The sequence below is a fragment of the Misgurnus anguillicaudatus genome, chromosome 18 (assembly GCF_027580225.2).
Source record: "Misgurnus anguillicaudatus chromosome 18, ASM2758022v2, whole genome shotgun sequence".
NCBI classification, from domain to species: Eukaryota; Metazoa; Chordata; class Actinopteri; order Cypriniformes; family Cobitidae; genus Misgurnus; species Misgurnus anguillicaudatus.
Window position 1 is genome coordinate 9,379,609 of NC_073354.2, and position 21,231 is coordinate 9,400,839.

A 21,231-nucleotide genomic window follows, 5' to 3' on the forward strand; every position below is an offset into this window, starting at 1 on the left:
TGCAAAGGTAGTGACACAATATTAATGAACCGATATGTAAAACTCACAAGATACACCATATTTGTTCTGTTTCTATACAACAGTGATCTGATATCCCAGCATCATCTCATCAATCTGACTGCATACAGAAAAAACTAAGAGCGTTGAAAATTGTGTGCAAATGTACAAAAGCTTTGATTTGTCTCAGTTTATAGGAGTTCATTAATAATAAAATCTTTTCGTGGCAGTCTCTTATTCACACTATTTTAGGCCTCATCTTGGCACAGTTGTGACAATTGTGATGATCACTTTCTTAAAAAAAAAATACTGAAGAAAACACAAGAAATGTTTTACATGAAACGCAAGTAAATAAAATACGAGGGAACAATTTCTTATTAATATCTGAATATTAATCAGTCTCAGTATCTGAATTATAGATTCAGATCACCTGCACGTGTGCCTACGTGAATCAGCCTCATATCCCCCCATACACGCCCATTTTTAACCATAAATAGTCAATGCAAATCACCCCATGAATGCTGATTCACTAATGAGACTGGCATCCAAATTGTTCTTTCGTAAGCTGTAATGCGACCCGCCAATAAATCCACACGATTGATGTTATCCTCCAACAGTGCAATCATGCAGCATTACACACAAGGCTCACCACCGTAGCACTTGTTATTTAGACTCATAATTAACACTTTGCCAAAATCACAGCATGTGGTATCCTCCATCCGGGATAAATTTTCAAGACGACAATGTAAAAGGCAAACATATGTTTCTTCATGCCGTTTTTTTATGAACACCATAAATGTTAGAACTAATAATGAGGACACAGAGACTACACTCACAAAAATGTCTGGGTTGTTTTAACCCAACTGCTGGGTTATTATACCCCATGGTTGCATAACAACAACATTGGGTCATTTTAACCCAGCATGTGTTCTGTCCAATATTTATCCATTATGGGTCAAAAATAACCCAGCCATTTTTAGAATGTAATGAGATTTGATGATAAATAATGCACAGTATTGTATTCTGCAGTTATCTAATGGTATTTGATCATGTTTTCCTTGCAGTCAGGCCAGCCGTGCTCCCTATCCACATTATCTTCGAACGCGGAAGTAAGTGATGTGATGTATTTCCCTTTTTTGTGTGAGACTTCCGTTTCAATAGCCAGCCGGTAGAAAACAGTGTCGTGGGAGGCCCAGAGCAGTTCACATTTGTTTTCAGTCCTCATTTCAGTTTTTCTTCTATATACTTGTCCCCTCTGATCATGATGGTCACCCTCTGGTTGCAGCCAACTGTTCTGATCTGCTCTGTCGGATAAGTGCGGCATTCAGTGGATTTACTGCATCTGAACCTTCACAGAAACACAACACACATCACCACTTCTGTACTGGATAGCTTTGGGATAAAATATGTTGAAAACCTGAGAGATATGTGAAAATACACACCCGTTAAGTTGTACAGTACACTTTTGAGATTTAGGAAACTTCTCCTTCAGTAATCTGATTCCCTTCTCCATTAACAGACCGGTGAGTTCCACTGCACCACGAGAGTTCCAAACAGCATCAAAACTTTAAAACAAAAGTTCAGTAGATTATTGAGTCATTCTGTAAACACTGTAACCGCTAAAATATAGTGTTATTTTATAAAGTAGTCCAATCAACGTGTGTCGTATTTCACTTAAAGGAACAGTATGTAGGATTGTGGCCAAAACTGGTATTGCAATCACAAAACTTGTGGCTAAAACTGGTACTGCAATCACACAACTGGTGGCTAAAACTGGTACTGCAATCACATAACTGGTGGACAATACACAAAATGACAACATAAACATCAGTTGAGGGCTGCAACTCCACTTTTCAAATGACAATATCCTGGCCGGACCACTGTTGTCAGTGATATAAGTACTTGAAATGAAAATTATTTCTTAATGTCTAGTGACATATCAGGGCCATTTTATGATTAATTGATATAAATTTCTTACATACTGTTCCTTTAACCATCAAGAATCACTTAATGAAATAAGACTGTGATTTTGATTTTGTTTTTGCTCTTTTACACACACACACACGCACGCACGCACGCACGCACGCACGCACGCACACACACACACACAAATCATACATACCATAGGGGTGAGCGGGGTACAACGTAACACAGCTATTTTAGTTACACAGGGCCAAGGAGCTGTGCTTTTAATAATTTTCTCTCACTCTCAGAAGATCTCACTCTCTCCTATGAGTTCAGTTACATGTATACTACTGGATCAAATACATGTGTTGTTAAAAAATATTGTAACATCCAAGAGAAATGCACAGACACTCGTTTAACAAAACTCCTGCTGAAGACTTTATTCAACCGAGCACCAGTAGGCCGATGCTCACGCCTTACACATCCAAAAACACTATTCGGACGGGATTAGTTTTCCAAACGACGTTTGAGTTTCAACGTGTCCCCCAGGACGTCTGTGATTATGTACCGATTCGGACGGTATTAAAATGATGCAGGCTATTCCAGAGATGGTGTCTGTTTCATGCATTTGGGCGTTGCAGTAGCACGTGCTCTGGATACGCGTGTTTGTAATGTTTAATATTTTGCTTTAAATGTAAAATTATGACAGAACATGTAATTTATTAATTTAATTTTAACAAATCAAAATAAAATATACAAATCCTACTAAAGTAGCGTTAGCCTACGAGTTTTATATAACTGTCTGCTTATAATAAACACAAAGAAATGAAGAAATAATGATTACTAAAATGTAATATCTTTATTAATTAACATTACCATTCCGGAGTTGAACAACTTTGAACAAGTTTCTTATAACGTTACTGATATTACAGTGGCCAGTCTTAACAGTGTATGATATTCAGCTCGTCTTGATTTAATTATTCTATTTTGCCGAATGCGAAAAAACATTCATATCTGAATGAATGGGACTCAGGAAATACAATATACGAGCATTAGTAAGACCTTACGGCAGATCACGTTGGCCAAAACACGAAATGAACCGCGTTTTCAAAAGATATTGCGGGCAAACACAGACATTTGCATTCGGACGGGATTAAATTTCTCAGAGGACCTCTGACAGAGGTCCCCCTGTAAAACTAATCCCGTCCGAATAGGGCTAAACACAAAAAAACATCCAAGAACATCAATTTATACACTGCTACATTATCTTACAAAAATGATGGTGGGGTTTTTGAGGGGTGCTCACCCAGGGTAAAGGGGGTTTCCACACATGCTTGAACTGCTACTGATTTGATGTAACGGTTGGATTACTATTAACATATAATTAACATAACAGGTTAGGGTTGAATGGCACAGGCAGACTGCGGGTCTAAAAGCCAGTGTTTTGACTCGATTCCGTACAGGCTGATAGACAGCTGCTTTTTAAAATGGTCCTGTACTTGTTTGTGTCCATGCTTTGTCTGGAAACAGTTAAAGGTTTATAATATCAGTGCGATTTGCAAGTGCGGGTTGGCCGCGGTCTTTATAATAATTTGTTACATTTATATAGAGCTTTTCTGTAGCACTCAAAGTGCTTTACATATGAATGGGGGAATCTCCTCAACCACCACCAATGTGCAGCATCCACCTGGATGATGCGACGGCAGCCATATTGTGCCAGAACGCCCACCACACACCAGCTTATTAGTGGAGAGGAGATTAGAATGCCAATTAGAATGAGGGATGATTAGTAGGGCAACGGGCAAGTTTGGCCAGTATGCCGGGGCACACCCCTACTCTTTTTTGAAGGACATCCTGGGATTTTGTCAAAGTCGTCTTTGATTTGTTAATATAAACTGGATTTCCAGGAGACGCGAGTGTCGCGATTAGTTTCGGTCCCTGGAAAACAAAGCTCTGACTTTCCATTGAGGAAGAGAATCAGTCGTGTTCACGTGAATAATAATGAGCAGTTATCATGATCAGCTAAACATTGAATTCTCAAAAATATGCAAAGTTCGCGGCATAGACTCTCCAAAAGACGTCCAAGAGTTTTGCTTAAGGCAGTTAGTGGAGTCAAAAAGTTTGGTTCTCCTGAATTGCTTGTATGTGTTAAAAGTGAAGAGATATGCTTCAAACAGACGTTTAACGGGAGCGTCTCATTGGTGTACTGTAGCTGTTGATGAAGTGCACACCATTGTTCTATGGTGAGTAATGTTGTTTATTTAGATGCTATTCGATTGGCTGGTTATTCCATTACTGACTTGTTGCCAGCCGGCTCGTTTGTGTGGGTAGGGTAGTCGGAAATGTAACGCTAGACGAAACAAACTGTGATTGGTTGTTTGACATGTCGGTCAAACAGCTTGTGGGCGGGCTTTGTCCAGAAAAAGCAGCGAAAAACACCAGACCTTCAATATTGAAGGTCTGGCTACGCAAGACTAGCACCGATTATCTTATCAGATTTCCCTGCATTGCACGGTGTATTAGGAAGTGTCTAAACCTCTAAACCTGCTCAGAAGCATGTTGGGGCCGGTTCGATGGCAAATCAGAAATCTGGTTGTGTGGGGTGAACAAACGCACATACACAGATGGTCACGTGAAACGCAATGATACCCAATCAGAATACATGTTGCTGAAAGACGAAACCGTAACAACTACAGCCATGACGCAGCAAGCACAGTCCAAAGTGAGATGGACATCAGAGATGTAAAAAAACAGTCCATTTCATGCTATTTCTTTGTCCGTTGTTCGCCATGTTTGTTTAGTGTGAAGTCCCGTTTGGCCGCGAGAGACATCGCAAGATCTCTGCGGAGAGTCTTGGTGGAGACTCGCATTGTTTGTGAAGTTGATCTGATGGTGCGCGGTGTGCTATCATGACCACATAGCGGCACGCCACACATTATAAGAAAAAAAGTGTTAAATCGTTGATTTTTTTCATCATGTTTGTAGTCTCTCACATTTTGAAAATCTGATAAGATGAAAAAAATCTTTTGGTGTGGCCCTAGCTTTAGCCCCTCCCCTTCATTAAGACTTCCTTTTATACTGAATGTTTATATGTAGTGTTTAATGGGTGTTAAATGCCATACCAATATTATCGAACGGACCGATCATGAAGCCTGACTCAACTTCTTTTTTTGATTAGTTTGTCTACGACTTCGGGTTCTATAAGGGCGGATTGGAGATTATTACATATGATGTTTTGGGACAGCGGACATTCTAAGCCGGGTTTAAAGCCGTTTTTTAGACCTGAAAGCAGGTAATCAGTGAATTCGGCATCCGGGTGATGAGCCAATTCGAAACGCATGCGTGAAATATTCACAGGAGTCTCCCAATACTGTTTAGATTTTTTATTGACAGACTTGAAAACTGGACATACAATGCGAGCATGGGCGCCGCCACAAAAACTACAAATGTGCAAGTACCGGCAGCGCAATCTTTGGCATTTGCCTGCATTAAAATGATTACAGGGCTGCGTGCTTTCGTCGAAAGCAGAGTCCTGTGTAGCTCTGGTGGTTGCGGATCGCGGCACATAGCTGGTAGACTTTTACTGTGACTTTTTTCCTCGAAGGGGGGAGAGGAAGGGTTGACCTGAGGGCATGATGCGGTTGGGTGCGCCACTGACCTGCAAACTGCGCAGGTAATATTTTTGCAGCCTAGAAACACTCTGTTGTGGAGATCTGAGTCGAGAGCACCCCAGTATGTGCATTGGTTCCACTGTGCGACTCACACGGCACTTTTGGCTGAAAAAAGTTTGTGGTATGTGTAGAAATGCCCGCCCCCATAGGACAGCGCGAGTTCGGCAATGATTGCTTGATAATCGTTCAGTTCGCGCCGCCTATGGGAGAAGGCTGCACAGATAATTTCGGTGAAACGTGAAAAAGCGATTGAAAATTCGGAAAATGAAAGGACGCGAGATGAGTGTGTGTTTGTGTTTTTTTAGGGTAACTGAGAATTCGCCGCAATCCACTCGGCGTTCTGGTTCAGCTGCGGGGAGGAGAGACAACAGAGAAGATAAATCTACATTCGCCCCTGGAGGATCTGCGCTCTGATGGATTGGGAAACTGGTGGGGGTTCCATAGCAACTGCGTTGGATGGAACAGGCATCGGAGTGGCTGTAAAAAGAGAATATGGTGATTTATTTTGTATAGTAGAACTGGGAAGGGTAAAATCCGGGGCTGCAAATGACGGCGGTGCCCTTGTGATTGGAAGACCTGTTGGAAGATGAAAAGGAATGTTAGTATGAGGATGTAAGGAATGATTGAACTCGCTGTGTGCTTGGGCTGCAAGCGGAGGCGGAGCCAGACTTGTTTGGGTTGCTGCAGCTGCAGGCCCTTGGAAATGGGCGGGGTTGTAACCTGTTGGGTAGAATTGTTGCCCTTGTCGTATCTGTGGTGCTAGCGGCGATAGCTTCGCGCTAGTGTTTGCCGCTGGAGCTGGAGGCCACTGAAAAGGAAAAGGGTTATGAACAGCGGGAGAATAGAACTGTGCGGCTGTGGAGAGGCTTCTGGGCCCGTCTGCATGTAGCGCTGGCAGAGGTGGAGGGCTGAGCATCGTCGGCCGGTGATAATGGACCTGCCATGGCGAAATCTGGAGCTTTGCCCAGGCTAGCTGAGGGCCTGTTGCTGCGCCGACTCGACAGCTGGAGCGAGCTGCGTCCTGAGCGAGAAGACAACGATGGTGATTGGGCAGGCGATTTTTGAGCCCTGCGGGCTTTGCTCTGCTTGTGAGTCGTCTTGGGAGTCGGCTGAAGGGAGACATACAGAGAGTACAGCTCCGCTTTGTTCATCTTCCTCGGAGCTTGAAGGTCTGAGTTACTCAGTGCTTGCCTCAGTCAGGCTACGGTCCATTTCCCAATAGGAGGGATCGTTGGGACAGCCGAGCGGTAGGAGGAAGCTGGAGAAGGATGTGGGTGGTGAAGATTGGTATCGGCGTTTTGGTGAGCGCCAGGCTGAGTCTATTTGTACCCTCTTAGGTTGATTGCTGAGTGCTTCCACCTGTGTTTAATTATCTGAACGTGCTCCTCACGAACCTTGTTAATAAAACATCATTACGTTGTGGCCTGCTCCCCCCCACACACAAACACAAACACACACAATCCTTACCGGAGCTTCTGCAGACTGCTGCAAGACTGAATGAAGTAGAGGATTTCAGAGGCCCATTTCTCGGTCAGAACGGGAGCAAAAATAATTAACACATTTAACGAAGACAAAGAGGACAGTGGGTACCACAGAGCTTTTATCTGCTTTTCAAAGCCGTCACTTCTACAGACACAGAGAAAGAGATAGAGAGACATCAGCTCTATACTATAAACCTCTAATGTAATCTAAATACATACTAGTTCTACATGTTTTTAATTTTACAAACATACTGTTCGGATGAGTAGTTCATATTGTGGAAGGCCTGTAAAAAGCTCTTCAGATCAAAGCTGGACATCTCCGAGCGTGGATATGTCAGGTTGATTTTAGGCAGCAATTGTGCATTCTGTGGGCTTAAACAACACCTCTCCACGTTCAATCTGCAGGTCAAGGGACCTTATTATTATTACTACACTTATGAATGAATAGGTTTTACAGCAATAGTGTAAGTATTTAGTAGTGATTTCTTATAAACAAGACCAAACACAGAATCAAATAAAAATTAAGATACAAGTGTGATAGAGATCAGTACCTAATCTCTCCATCTTGGTTATTTAGAATGAAATCTGAGCAGAAACTCTCCGTATCACTGCAATCAGCTCTTGTATGTAATCTGCCAAACAGAGTCAATCATTTAATATCTAAATATGAATGCACATATAATAAATATTAGCTGTTTATCACCTGGCAATAGACAAATCAGTGATGATGTTATTTACTAATGAGGTGATTAAATATGACCTGTGCTCGCAAAATGATTCAGAATGAGCACGTTCTCAAAAACGAGTTATTTATATTTTGGCATTCCCATTAAAAAAACTTTTAAAAAGTATGATTTGTTGGAATCTAATAAAAAATGACAGAGCTACACCTGTTTGAAGTTGAAAGAGTCAGCAAAGTCATTTGTGAAAAATCATGTTTTTGAGGATTCAAAAACAAAACATCACTGCATCCATACCTTAAAATCAATGTAAAACAAATAGATTTAGCAAATACAAAGTCAAAAACAATATCTATAGATATATGTTCAACTTTTTCTTTTATTGTTTGTAGCAATGCTGACATCGCGGGCATGCACATAGAAATTCTTAGGCATAAAATCTGATGGTTGTAGTATGTTTTCACTACATAAATACGTCAAGTCCGACCACCGGAAGCGTTTGATATTTTGAGCTTTCAACCCGGAGGTGTTTTTAGTTTACAGCAACTGTTTGAAAATTTGTGTCACTTTCAACCAGTCGGTGTGCTTCCACTAAACTCTGGGCACTAATGAAACGTAGGTGGAACACAATATATATCTTTTATCTTGGTACTGAAACATGGTAATCTACATGAACGTCCACTGCAGGCATTGTTTTAAAAACCATGGGTCTGATGCCCATTCCAACTAAAGTTTCATGCCCATTCTGACTAAAACAGTAAATGTTCATAGTTTAATTTGAAACAACTATCAAAATTCTACATTCAGTTAAAATTTCATGAAAATATTTGTTAAAATGAGAAAGTTATAAGCAAAAACATGTGAATAAGCAGCATTTTCGGTCACACACCTTCCATTGACATCAATATACATGTATAACTTTTTCCACTGATTCAAATATAAACAATATGATAACTTTCTCAATCCTCAATGGATTTTTACAATCCAGGTATCTTTGTAAATGAGAATGTCTGTTCTGTCTAGTCATGTGATACATTTTGAGCTTTAGGGTTTTTGAAAATTTTGTCATCATACCTATTGTTTGACTGACATTGAGACAGACAGCTTTAAGATCTACTGTAGGATTAAATAGTTACACATCAGATATTTTTTCCCAACAGTTAACCAAATATTCACGTGAATATATATATTTTTTTTAATAAATTTTTTTTGGGTCATTTTGCCTTTATTGATAGAAAGTAGTTTTTTTTTTTTTGAGAGACGACAGGAAAGTAGAGGGTGGAGAGAGGGGTATGGGATCGGCAAAGGACCTCGAGCCGGGATTCGAACTCGGGTCGCCGGAAGTGCGTGTGCACCATATGTCGGAGCGCTGCCCACTACAGCATCGGCTCCGACCACGTGAATATTTTTAAAAGCCTTTTTTTAAAAAAAAAAGTTGCCCGCCAGCATTTTTTGTGATTTTCACAAAATGTCTTCCAGGAAAATTTTCTTCTATTTTCTTCTTCTGAACCTACATATTAAATGAAAAAACAGACGCTCTGCTTTCAAACAAACAAAGCGAGGAAAAACGTTTAATTCTATCTTCATTTGATTTTTATAACTTCTTAAATATGGGTAGGTTTCTTCAAAAATACCAAACTTCGAGCAAAAAGCTGAAATAATTGCATTTTTGAAAAGGAATTTTGTTTTTGACAAGATAACTCGTCAATGGCGGTGAAAGAGTTAATAACTCTTTTAACATCAATCAGGTCCTGCCCTTTTTTCTAATTCCTGCATGTTTTAAAACAGAATCCAAATATCAGATGTGCAAGTGCATGGAAACATAGATTACGCATTTAGAATGGTACACCTCTCAGAAAACGTACAAGTAAAGATCACTTTAGATGTTTAATGACTATTTACAGAATTAGGATTGCTAGCCGAGGGCTTTATGTACTCACTTTTATGAAAACCTCAATTTCAACCAAAATTGACTTTTTTACTCTAGCTGAAAATTAGACCGTGCACATTCTGACTTAATTCGTCAGCCCAGGTAACATACACTCACCTAAAGGATTATTAGGAACACCTGTTCAATTTCTCATTAATGCAATTACCTAATCAACCAATCACATGGCAGTTGCTTCAATGCATTTAGGGGTGTGGTCCTGGTCAAGACAATAGCCGTTTCTCAATGTCAAGGATACTTCCTTGGCAGGACTAGTCCTTACAAGTCACTTCCTTCAGAGGCTAGGCAAGGCTCCTTTTAAGCATTCGGAGAACATGTTAAATGGAACAGGCTAGCAAGTGCACGTCATTACGTCATTGCGTGATTGAAAGGTGTGCTTTCGGTGCTGCGCGCATAGGATTGTGGGTGATTTCATCGCGTGAAGAGCGCGAAGGATACAAATTTGCATCCTTTCCTGTATATGGGATATTTCTCGAACGAAGGACTCAGTCCTTGGCTGAAATTTCGAGGATCCTCGACATTGGAACAGTTCTTCGACGGACGTTGATGACGTAGCATCCTCGAAATTCTAGCTTCCGAGGATCCTTCCTTGACATTGAGAAACGGCTAGTATCCTGAACTGCAAACTAAATGTCAGAATGGAAAAGAAAGGTGATTTAAGCAATTTTGAGCCTTGGCATGGTTGTTGGTGCCAGACGGGCCGGTCTGAGTATTTCACAATCTGCTTAGTTACTGGGATTTCCACGCACAACCATTTCTAGGGGTTACAAAGAATGGTGTTAAAAGGGAAAAACATCCAGTATGTGGCAGTCCTGTGGGCAAAAATGCCTTGTTGCTAAAGGTCAGAGAAGAATGGGTCGACTGATTCAAGCTGATAGAAGAGCAACTTTGACTGAAATAACCACTCGTTATAACTGATGTATGCAGCAAAGCATTTGTGAAGCCACAACACGCACAACCTTGAGGTGAATGGACTACAACAGCAGAAGACCCCACCGGGTACCACTTATTTCCACTACAAATAGGAAAAAGAGGCTACATTTTGCACAAGCTCACCAAAATTGGACAATTGAAGACTGGAAAAATGTTGCCTGGTCTGATGAGTCTCGATTTCTGTTGAGACATTCAGATGGTAGAGTCAGAATTTGGGGTAAACAGAATGAGAACATGGATCCATCATGCCTTGTTACCACTGTGCAGGCTAGTGGTGGTGGTGTAATTGTGTGGGGGATGTTTTCTTGGCACACTTTAGGCTCCTTAGTGCCAATTGGGCATCATTTAAATGCCACGGCCTACCTGAGCATTGTTTCTGACTATGTCCATCCCTTTATGACCACCATGTATCCATCTTCTGATGGTTACTTCCAGCAGAATAATGCACCATGTCACAAAGCTTGAATCATTTCAGATTGGTTTCTTGAACATGATAATGAGTTCATTGTACTAAAATGGCCCTCACAGTCACCAGATCTCAACCCAATAGAGCATCTTTGGGATGTGGTGGAACGGGAGCTTCGTGCCCTGGATGTGCATCCAACAAATCTCCATCAATTGCAAGATGCTATCCTATCAATATGGGCCAACATTTCTGAAGAATGCTTTCAGCACCTTGTTAAATCAATGCCACATAGAATTAAGGCAGTTCTGAAGGCGAAAGGGGGTCAAACACAGTATTAGTATGGTGTTCCTAATAATCCTTTAGGTGAGTGTATATTAATTTATAATTAAAGATGCAGACTAAGATGATTTGTAGTGGTTACCTGATCTCCTCCCAGTTTTCAGTGCTCTGCAGGAAGTCTGTCAGGATGAGGGCCGTGTCAGCTGAGATGTTCTTTAATGGAATATTAACAATACCCACAGTCTTCTGTTTCTGTAGAGCATGAAGAATCTGCTGCAGACTTTGATTTGAAAGACTGTCACCGTACAGTCTGTAAAATCACAAACATATACAGATTTATCATTGTAACAAACATCATAAATATTAGATGCTTTATAAGCTCTCTTCTTATCATAAACATCTTTACAGCAACTCTCCCAGTAGCTTTCCTTCTCCAAGAGCTGAAATCATATCACAAACATCCGTATCTGCCAGGCTTTGGACCATCAGCCTACAAAAACAAAAACAGACCATCAAATATCACAGATTATCCAACTTTGACTGTTATCACCGCCGGAGACGATTTTTTACAGTAAACTTCTGTATAGGAACAAATCAGATCTGTCATTTGTCTGAAGTCAAAATAAATGTAAACATCTGTGTTTGTTTCTTAGTCTTTTATACTCACTTTAGGTTTGGTGTCCTGCAGAGCACATGCTGAAGCAACTTCAATTCTTCTGCTGCAAAATTGAGCATCAGGCTTTTGACGTGAGGACAAAACTCCAGACAATACACTAAAGCCCAGCAGTCAGTCCTGCTCACACGTTTCCTGACCATCTTAATTTTCTGCCAGGGGTTAACAGCTTTCTGCACGAAGTCCTTCTCGTGAAGCTCATAGAGGCAGTGCAAGATGACAGGCAACAATTCATAATTTCTATTTGAGCTGATTTCAAGGATTAATTCCTTTAAATGTGCTTGGACAGAAGGTGGGACAGATACATTGTAAGTTTCCTTGAGCAAGCAGCTCACTTCTTCATTGCAGAGACCACAGAGGAACTGAATCACAGAAAAATCTAATTTAGGAAGGCCAATCTTTAGTGGAAAATTTTTATCTTGGACATCACAGCTTTGCTGTTTTAATTTACTAAGACACTCTTTTTCATCGAGTGAGATGTAGTACAGAGCGGTAAAAAACTCCTGAAAGCTGAGATGCATAAAGCTGTACATCGTTTCCTGTCGGGTTCGTTTCTTAAAAAGGGACTTGGTCAGGAACAGACTGCTCCCAGGGTCTGAAAGTGTTTCCTTCACAGTTTTCTCATCGAACAAAACTTGTTTTTTCAGCATCCCTTTCTCTGCCAGCTGACCCAGACCCTTTAGTAAGGTCGGGACAGACTCATTCAAACCCTGACAGTGATGCTGCAGTAGGATGGACACAAAGTCAAGGTATATAGACGTGGTTGTTTCTAGATGTCTTGCTATATCTGTACCTTTATTCAATCTTTCTCTGATCACTGTGCAAATGATCCAACAGATAACAGGAATGGAGCAGGCAGTGAACAGGATTTCATTTGCTTTTACAGACTCATAAGCCTTTTTGAAGAGTTTCTCGTCCTGATAAAACTTCTGGAAGTACTCCTTCACCTCCATCTCCGAGAAACCTAAAATCTCAGTGAAACGTTGAGGTTTCTTCAGCAGATCTATCAAATTCTTTGCAGCTGTGGATCTGGTGGTGACCAGCAATAAGGCCTTAGGCAAAATGCAACCATTTAGCAGGCCTCTCAGTGTAGCTTCAGGTTGTGCTTTTTCACACAGATTTTTGGGTGTTGACTTATTTGACGTGTCACTTAATGAAAATTTAAGTTCATCAAATCCATCGATGAGGACAAGCACTCTTTTTGGTGACTTCTGCAGCATCTGGAAAATTTGATCTGATGTTAAGTTAGAGTTGATGCTCAAGATCTCCACCAAACTCTGCTCTTCGGATATCTGGTTCAGCTCCTTGCATTTCAAGTGAAATATGCAATCAAAGTCGAGATGCCCCGATGCCCAATCACACATGATCTTTTGTGCAGTGAAGGATTTGCCTTTCCCGGAGTTCCCTTGAAGTATGACAGCATCAGGACAGATCCCTTTATTATCCACGCTGAAGAGCGCATCCAGGACAGTCCTGTCCTTCTCTGCATTATTCTCAGAGATTATAAGCTGCTGGAAACTCTTTCCCATCAAGCGCAACTCTTCTGTCCTCTCTTCCTTCTCTCTGTGTCTCATTATGATCAGAGGCTGCGTGTAGCGCTCACATATGAGCACTTGTTCTCCAGGCAGGGAGTTATACTCCGTCACATACTTATATTCTCTCTGGATCCACTCTTTATATTTATCTGTTAAATACAGTAAACTCGTTAAAGAGAAACAGACATATGGGCTACTTTTGTATTGGTAGCATAAAAATGTAAAGAAGTTGAGATAACCACTCACCTAAGCTTTCTTCATGACCCTCGGTAGTTGGTGAGTTGGAACCTGTGAAGGTTTTAACAGAACATATTTGACATACAGTATATATTTATAAGTCCTACATAATAAATAATAAAGGAATAGTTTACCCAAAAATAAAGAAAACCTCTCATCATTTATTTACCCTCATGGCCTGTATGATTTTCTTTTCTTCCCCAGGTGAAAAAGTAGTAAACTTTCATAGTGTACTTAAAAGTGCGTAAACACTAATTTTGTACTTAATATACTAAAAATTAATCTTTAGTACTTCTTAAGATGTTCTTAAGATCATCTAAGTGTACTTATTTGTGCTATTTTGAGACACCATAAATATTAACTAAAATGTGCTAAAAGTCTACTTAAAAAATGTATTTAGGTAGGTTCCACTTGTATTAATCTTAAACCCATCTTTGTATGAAAGTGTTAACTAAATACATTTTTAATACAGAGATAGTATGTTAAAAGTGCATTTTAGTTCATATTCATATTGGGATGGGGTCGCAGATCGTGTTACGACCGGCAGATCATTCCACAATTGTGGAACAGCTCCTGAGAAGGTACGTGCTAATGTTTTTTTCCCTTTTTGAGATAGCAACAAAGCCGTCGCTCAGTGGCAGAGCACCGGGATCGAGAGGGTACACAATGTGCTCATTTAGGAAATGTCTAATTTTCCTAATATTGTAAAGGATGAATCTACAAGAGTGAGCGGTGCTGGCAACATGCTCCGTGAAGCTAAGCTGATCATCAATGACCACTCCCAGGTTTTTGGCCATCCTGGAAGGCGTTATGGTCGAGGAACCTAGCTGAATGGAAAGGTTGTGCTGAATCTTTGGTTTAGATGATATGACAAGCAGTTCTGTCTTCGCAAGTTTAAGCTGGAGATGGTGATCCTTCATCCAGAGTGAGATGTCACTCAGGCATGCTGAGATGCGGGCAGACACCGTGGGATCATCAGGTTGAAACGACAAGTGGGGTGGAGTGTCATCTGCATAGCAGTAGTAGGAAAAGCCATGTTTTCGAATGACAGAGCCCAGGGATGTCATGTATATCGAAAAGAGCAGCGGTCCAAGCACAGAGCCTTGAGGCACCCCGGTATCGAGATGTTGAGGTTTGGAGATGTTACCTCTCCAGGATACCCGAAATGACCTCCCTGAGAGGTACGACTTGAACCATAGAAGCGCTGTGTCAGAGACACCCATAGCCATGAGGGTCGACAGGAGGATGTGGTGATTGACAAGAGCATGTGTAATATGAATAAGAGCTTATAAACAACAGTTTAAATAATATCCTGTATTGAAATGAATGGAGTCTTGGACTCGAAAACAGTATTCCTTACTGTCATGACTTAACATGTGATTACAGAGACACATGAGGCGATTGCCAACCTGCGCACATGTACAGTAGCTACCTCGAAATAGCTGGTTTCACCACAATTTGAGGCTAACAAGCTAAAGTTATGGTTTAGATGATGCCAGGTTTAAGTGTTGGTCAGAAACATCTCGATTAACTGCAATTTTAACCAGCAATTTTAGAGCTATCTGTCTTCCCCCCATTCAAGTACTGTAGATAGAACTTTAGCCTTAAACCAACTCTAGTGGCATTATGAGATTGTCACGTGTAAAACTTGGTTTTTGATGTAAAAAAAAGTGCTCTTACTCAGATCTCTAAGCAGAAGTGCTGCATGCTTTTCCAGTCCAGAATAAAAGGCAGATTTAATCTTATTTCCACCGGAGTTCAAGACTCCATGCAGCTCTCTCATTTTGTTTTGGTTGGTGTCTGCTGATTTGATATTGCAGTATGCCTCATATCCGAGCATTCCTTTATTTGACAAAAGCTCATCCACTATTGGCATCACCGCTGTGTCAACCCTCTGAACGAGTTTCGCCCAGTGACTGTCCACAAACTGAGCACCTGGCGGAGAGATAACCAGACGTTTATTATAACAGATCAGAAAGTCAAACAGTAAAGCACAGAGCTCTTCAACCTTTTACAGACCATGGACCCTTTGGTGAATAGAGAGGAGCAAGAGACTCCTGTTGTCATGGTCCTGTCAGACATCCGTGCTAGATGTAGGTCTGAGTGCATCTGACAGGACCGTGGCAGTATCATGTTCTGTGTGGGGACATGTGGGATCACATTCTGTGTGTGGCTGCCACATGTCCCCGGTGTCTTGTTGCTGTCGTGATCTTGCCAGACCTTAGTGTAGATCAGGTCTATGTTCTGTGGGCAAGGTCAGGGTAGCAGTGTGTGTACGTGGGAACACGTGTGTTCACATCATATCTGTGTGACACGTGTTCCCAGTGTTTTGTGGCTGTCATGGTCTTGCCTGACCTTGGTTATTATCCAGAGGGCAGGACCAGGGCAGCAGTGTTTTATGTGGGAATACGTGTGTATTAACATCATATCTGTGTAACACGTGTTCCCAGTGTCTTGTCACTTTTACCCTACTCCCTTATGTAATCATGTCTTAAGTGATTAATTATGTTCACCTGTTCCCCATTGATGTGGTGTCTTTATAATGCCCTTGTGTTCTCTGTGTGGTGTGCGTGCGTTGTTTGATGTTTGATGTTTGTTGTATATTCCCAGTGTTATGGTTCCTGTGTATCTGTTCCATTCATTTGTGTTTCATCACATTGTTTTATTCCTTTCCGTTTTACCCCCTCGTGGGTGTTTCAGTTTCAGTTTAATAAATAGTTATATTTTTTGTACATCTTGCGTTTGGGTTCGTCTTCTGTTATTTTTCCATTATCCGGTTTACACGTACCGTGACATAACGCACGCACCCAACAGAACCCAGCGAGATGTTTGCTGGCAGCCGCCTGGCGATACGGGGAAGGAGATCCCGCCCCGCATACGAGTCGGGGTACGAGTGTTATGACCCACTCGTATGCGGGCCCGAAGGTAATGCCAGGCGGCGACCGACCGGATCGTTTGGATCCCGCCAGACGCAGGCCAGCTTGAGGGCCATTAGGACCGGGGCTATCCGGCTAGAGGGATCGACTCCTGTCTCCCCGGGGTTGGAGACTACTCCCGGGGCCAGTCTTGGACCTGCTCTCCCTGCGTCGAGGGGGAGGAGGAGAAGGACGAAGAGGGCCTCGGAACCGGCGCAGCCGGAGACCCGTCATCCGCCGGTGCAGCCGGAGACCCGTCATCCGCCGGTGCAGCCGGAGACACGTCATCCGCCGGTGCAGCCGGAGACACGTCATCCGCCGGTGCAGCCGGAGACACGTCATCCGCCGGTGCAGCCGGAGACACGTCATCCGCCGGTGCAGCCGGAGACACGTCATCCGCCGGTGCAGCCGGAGACACGTCATCCGCCGGTGCAGCCGGAGACACGTCATCCGCCGGTGCAGCCGGAGACACGTCATCCGCCGGTGCAGCCGGAGACACGTCATCCGCCGGTGCAGCCGGAGACACGTCATCCGCCGGTGCAGCCGGAGACACGTCATCCGCCGGTGCAGCCGGAGACACGTCATCCGCCGGTGCAGCCGGAGACACGTCATCCGCCGGTGCAGCCGGAGACACGTCATCCGCCGGTGCAGCCGGAGACACGTCATCCGCCGGTGCAGCCGGAGACACGTCATCCGCCGGTGCAGCCGGAGACACGTCATCCGCCGGTGCAGCCGGAGACACGTCACCAGCCGGCGCAGCCGGGGACACGTCACCCGCAGCCGGAGACACGTCACTCGCCGGCGCAGTCGGAGACACGTCACCCGCCGGCGCAGCCGGGGACACGTCACCAGGCGGCTTTTCAGCCGCGGGACGTTAAGTTTCATAACTTTGGACATTTTGTTTCCCCTGTTTTTGCCCCACCACCCCTTCATCATATTTTGTTTTTGTTAAATCACCCTAATCCTTTTGTCACCTATGTTTGTTTACCTCTGTTGTTCGTTGTAATGTTGTCGTGGTTGTCTTCTGTTGTGCAGTCTTTCGTTCCTCGTGTTTAATGTTTTTGTTTGTTTTTGTTTGTGACGTCTTGTATCCGTCTTTTAAGTGGGGGGTACTGTCATGGTCCTGTCAGACATCCGTGCTAGATGTAGGTCTGAGTGCATCTGACAGGACCGTGGCAGTATCATGTTCTGTGTGGGGACATGTGGGATCACATTCTGTGTGTGGCTGCCACATGTCCCCGGTGTCTTGTTGCTGTCGTGATCTTGCCAGACCTTAGTGTAGATCAGGTCTATGTTCTGTGGGCAAGGTCAGGGTAGCAGTGTGTGTACGTGGGAACACGTGTGTTCACATCATATCTGTGTGACACGTGTTCCCAGTGTTTTGTGGCTGTCATGGTCTTGCCTGACCTTGGTTATTATCCAGAGGGCAGGACCAGGGCAGCAGTGTTTTATGTGGGAATACGTGTGTATTCACATCATATCTGTGTAACACGTATTCCCAGTGTCTTGTCACTTTTACCCTACTCCCTTATGTAATCATGTCTTAAGTGATTAATTATGTTCACCTGTTCCCCATTGATGTGGTGTCTTTATAATGCCCTTGTGTTCTCTGTGTGGTGTGCGTGCGTTGTTTGATGTTTGATGTTTGTTGTATATTCCCAGTGTTATGGTTCCTGTGTATCTGTTCCATTCATTTGTGTTTCATCACATTGTTTTATTCCTTTCCGTTTTACCCCCTCGTGGGTGTTTCAGTTTCAGTTTAATAAATAGTTATATTTTTTGTACATCTTGCGTTTGGGTTCGTCTTCTGTTATTTTTCCATTATCCGGTTTACACGTACCGTGACACCTGTATGAAACTGCCTATCCTATATTTACATACATACTGCAACACTGTAATATTTCATGAATGTGGTTATATATTTTTCAATGTTTAATTGCCTAAATGATATCTTTTTTTTTTCTTTAGAAAAAATAGCCATGGTTCATTATAGAAAGGCAAAGTAAATGTGTTTTTTGGTGTTTAAAAGCAACCTGTGTTTGTGTATTTGAGAGATGACTTGAGAGTATAAACATACATCTGTGTTGTATTTTATTTCATTTTTTTTAAATGTATGAGGTATTCAATGTATATAAGTATTTATATTTTTAGATGCATATGCAAGACTTCATACTTGTTTGGCAGTAGGTAACACATGTACACATGTGAAGCTACACTGCAAAAAATGATGTGTTAATTTTTTGCACATTGTGTGTGTCATGCCATTTAATGCGTTAATTCATGTTAAAATAAATGAAAGGGACAACACAAGTTGTGTTAAAAACAGTGATGGGAGTAACAGGTTACAATTAATTCTGTTACTGTAATTTTACTACTTTTAGCGGTAATAAACATGTAACGAAGTATTTTTTTTATATCAAGTCACGCAGTTACAATTAGTGAAATTTAACCTAGTTGGTGACTCACGTTACTCTATTTTGTGATAAATGAACACCTGCAGACAAGACATTTCTGATCGAACGTCGCAGGACCATGGGGGGCGGCACAATAAATACACAGAAGGTATGTTAATGTGTTGTCCATGAACTAACAATGTGAGTAACCAACTCATTTAAATTTCACTAATTGTAACTGCGTTACTTGATAAAACAAATACTTCGTTACATGTTTATTACTGCTAAAAGTAGTGGAATTACAGTAACAGAATACATTTTAACGCGTTACTCCCATCACTGTTTTTAACACAACTTGTGTTGTCCCTTTCATTTGTCTTAACATGAAATAACGCCTTAAATGGCATGACACACACAATGTGTAAAAAATTAACACATAATTTTTTGCAGTGTATAGGTTGCTAGATTTGTCTTTGGTCGCTTTTGTAAAAAACATCACTAAATTAGTCTAAAAGTTGCTAAATCGAGCAATAACTCGCTAGACAATTTCACGAGCAATAAAGTAAGCCCCACCCACTGATTAACATTTAATTTGCAAACAAGTAAACTTGAAAGTTAAATCGAAAACCAAGAAATAAAGGAGAACATAAAATTTAAACTTAACTTTACACTTTAATTAGATTTTTGTCATTATTATTGTGTGAGCCTTTTAAAATGTATTTGCAGTTTCTTTTTTTCATTTGCCTTTTTTACTTTCATATAAATATTGGCAGACTCGCCTAGAGATTATTAAAAAAATAAAATGTCAAATCATCAATTGCATTTTATTTGAACTTTTAACTATTTAAACATTAACCACAGAGTTTGGTTCCAAAACCAGATAACTACATAAAACAAAACAAAAAAACATTATAACCTAATAATAAACATGTTTTGGATTTTTTTTTAAACTGAGTTATCTGGTTTTGGAACCAAACTCTTTGGTAAATTAAATTAAATTCTTTTTTACAAATGCAGAAACTGTTATAATTGTTATATTAATTCTACAAAATGTGTTTTCAAATAAGGGAACATGACACATATGAGTTGAACTTGGCTTATTAGTTTACTTCTGGAGAAAACGTAACGTTAGTCATCCAGTACATGACAATGAAAGAAGCAGTAGTGTGACGCCAAAAAACATAAGTGGTCCCTGCATTGTGTGACCTTTAAATCATTGTACTGCCACTTCGTTTATTTAAAAGTATTAATGTTTTAATAAAAATGTTGTTACTGTATGTAGGCCTACTTACGAATTTCGTCATGCTCCATGATGTCTTATAAACGTCTGCAAGCGTCTTGGAAAGTTGTCTGAAATCATCCATCCATCTTGACATAAAGACCGCATGTTTTATAACATTGGACCATCGGGAAAACACAGCTGTCCGATAAAAACAAAAGTACAGTAGGCTACACCCACGAGTTGACTCGAGGTAGCTCAAATAACCCTCTCTTATTAAAACACATTAAAGACGAATAAAACCCAGAAGGCCGCTTGGTTTCATCTCCTGAACTATTATTATAGATCTCCGAATCCCGCTTGGCGATCTTGTACCGGAGGTTTTCCGGGACATCAGGAATGAGGATGTCTAGGTTACGCCTCTCAGTTGATTGAGAATCTTTAGCGCTCTGCTCAAACTCAAAGTATGCACGTGACGTCACCTTCGGCGAAAATGACTGCGGTTACGCCCACTGAGTGGCAAAAGAGAGCGGCAGCATTTGAGTACAGTGTGAAATCAGCGAAAACTCATGAAAACGCGTCTAAATGGGAAAAAGCTGTTGTGCTAAAGTCAGACTTTAAAATAACACCACATTTTTTTTGTGTAATTATTTAAGTATGTGTTTAACTTAAAAATCTCATCTTTGTTTCCAAATACAAGGCTTATGGATCAAATAGCAACACTTAAGATTTCCCAATATTTTTGTGGCAATAATTTTTTTTACCACCAAGATGAAATGTAAGATTGAATGGAATTAAGTCCTTCCAGCCTGGCAAAGTGAATTTTTACTGGCGAGTGTGCGTATGGGTTGGTTAGGGGTGCTGAAAGAGGGGTTTGCCTAATCCATTATACAAGCTAGAACCACCCCTAAATGCTTGCAGATTTGAGTGTTTTTGTCTGGTCCACATGTGGAGTGACC

The 21,231-nt window shown here is 41.4% G+C and overlaps 1 protein-coding gene across 3 annotated transcripts; it reads right to left on the minus strand.

Moving 5' to 3' along the window:
• Window positions 1-295: 295 nt before the first annotated feature.
• On the minus strand, window positions 296-20,684 carry LOC129429246 (NACHT, LRR and PYD domains-containing protein 1 homolog). Of its 3 annotated transcripts, XM_073855830.1 has the most exons (11): window positions 20,346-20,684; window positions 15,426-15,680; window positions 13,755-13,796; window positions 11,968-13,657; window positions 11,707-11,790; window positions 11,443-11,610; window positions 7,606-7,686; window positions 7,307-7,453; window positions 7,041-7,199; window positions 1,440-1,562; window positions 296-1,345 (listed from the first exon to the last, which is right to left on the minus strand). In XM_073855830.1, exons 1-11 carry the CDS (start codon window positions 20,362-20,364, stop codon window positions 1,219-1,221), a joined length of 2,895 nt encoding a protein of 964 aa, XP_073711931.1. In that variant the 5' UTR covers window positions 20,365-20,684; the 3' UTR covers window positions 296-1,218. The 3 variants fall into 3 exon arrangements, with proteins under 3 accessions (XP_073711931.1, XP_073711932.1, XP_073711933.1); XM_073855831.1 differs by lacking the exons at window positions 7,041-7,199; window positions 7,307-7,453; XM_073855832.1 differs by lacking the exons at window positions 7,041-7,199; window positions 7,307-7,453; window positions 7,606-7,686.
• Window positions 20,685-21,231: the final 547 nt, after the last annotated feature.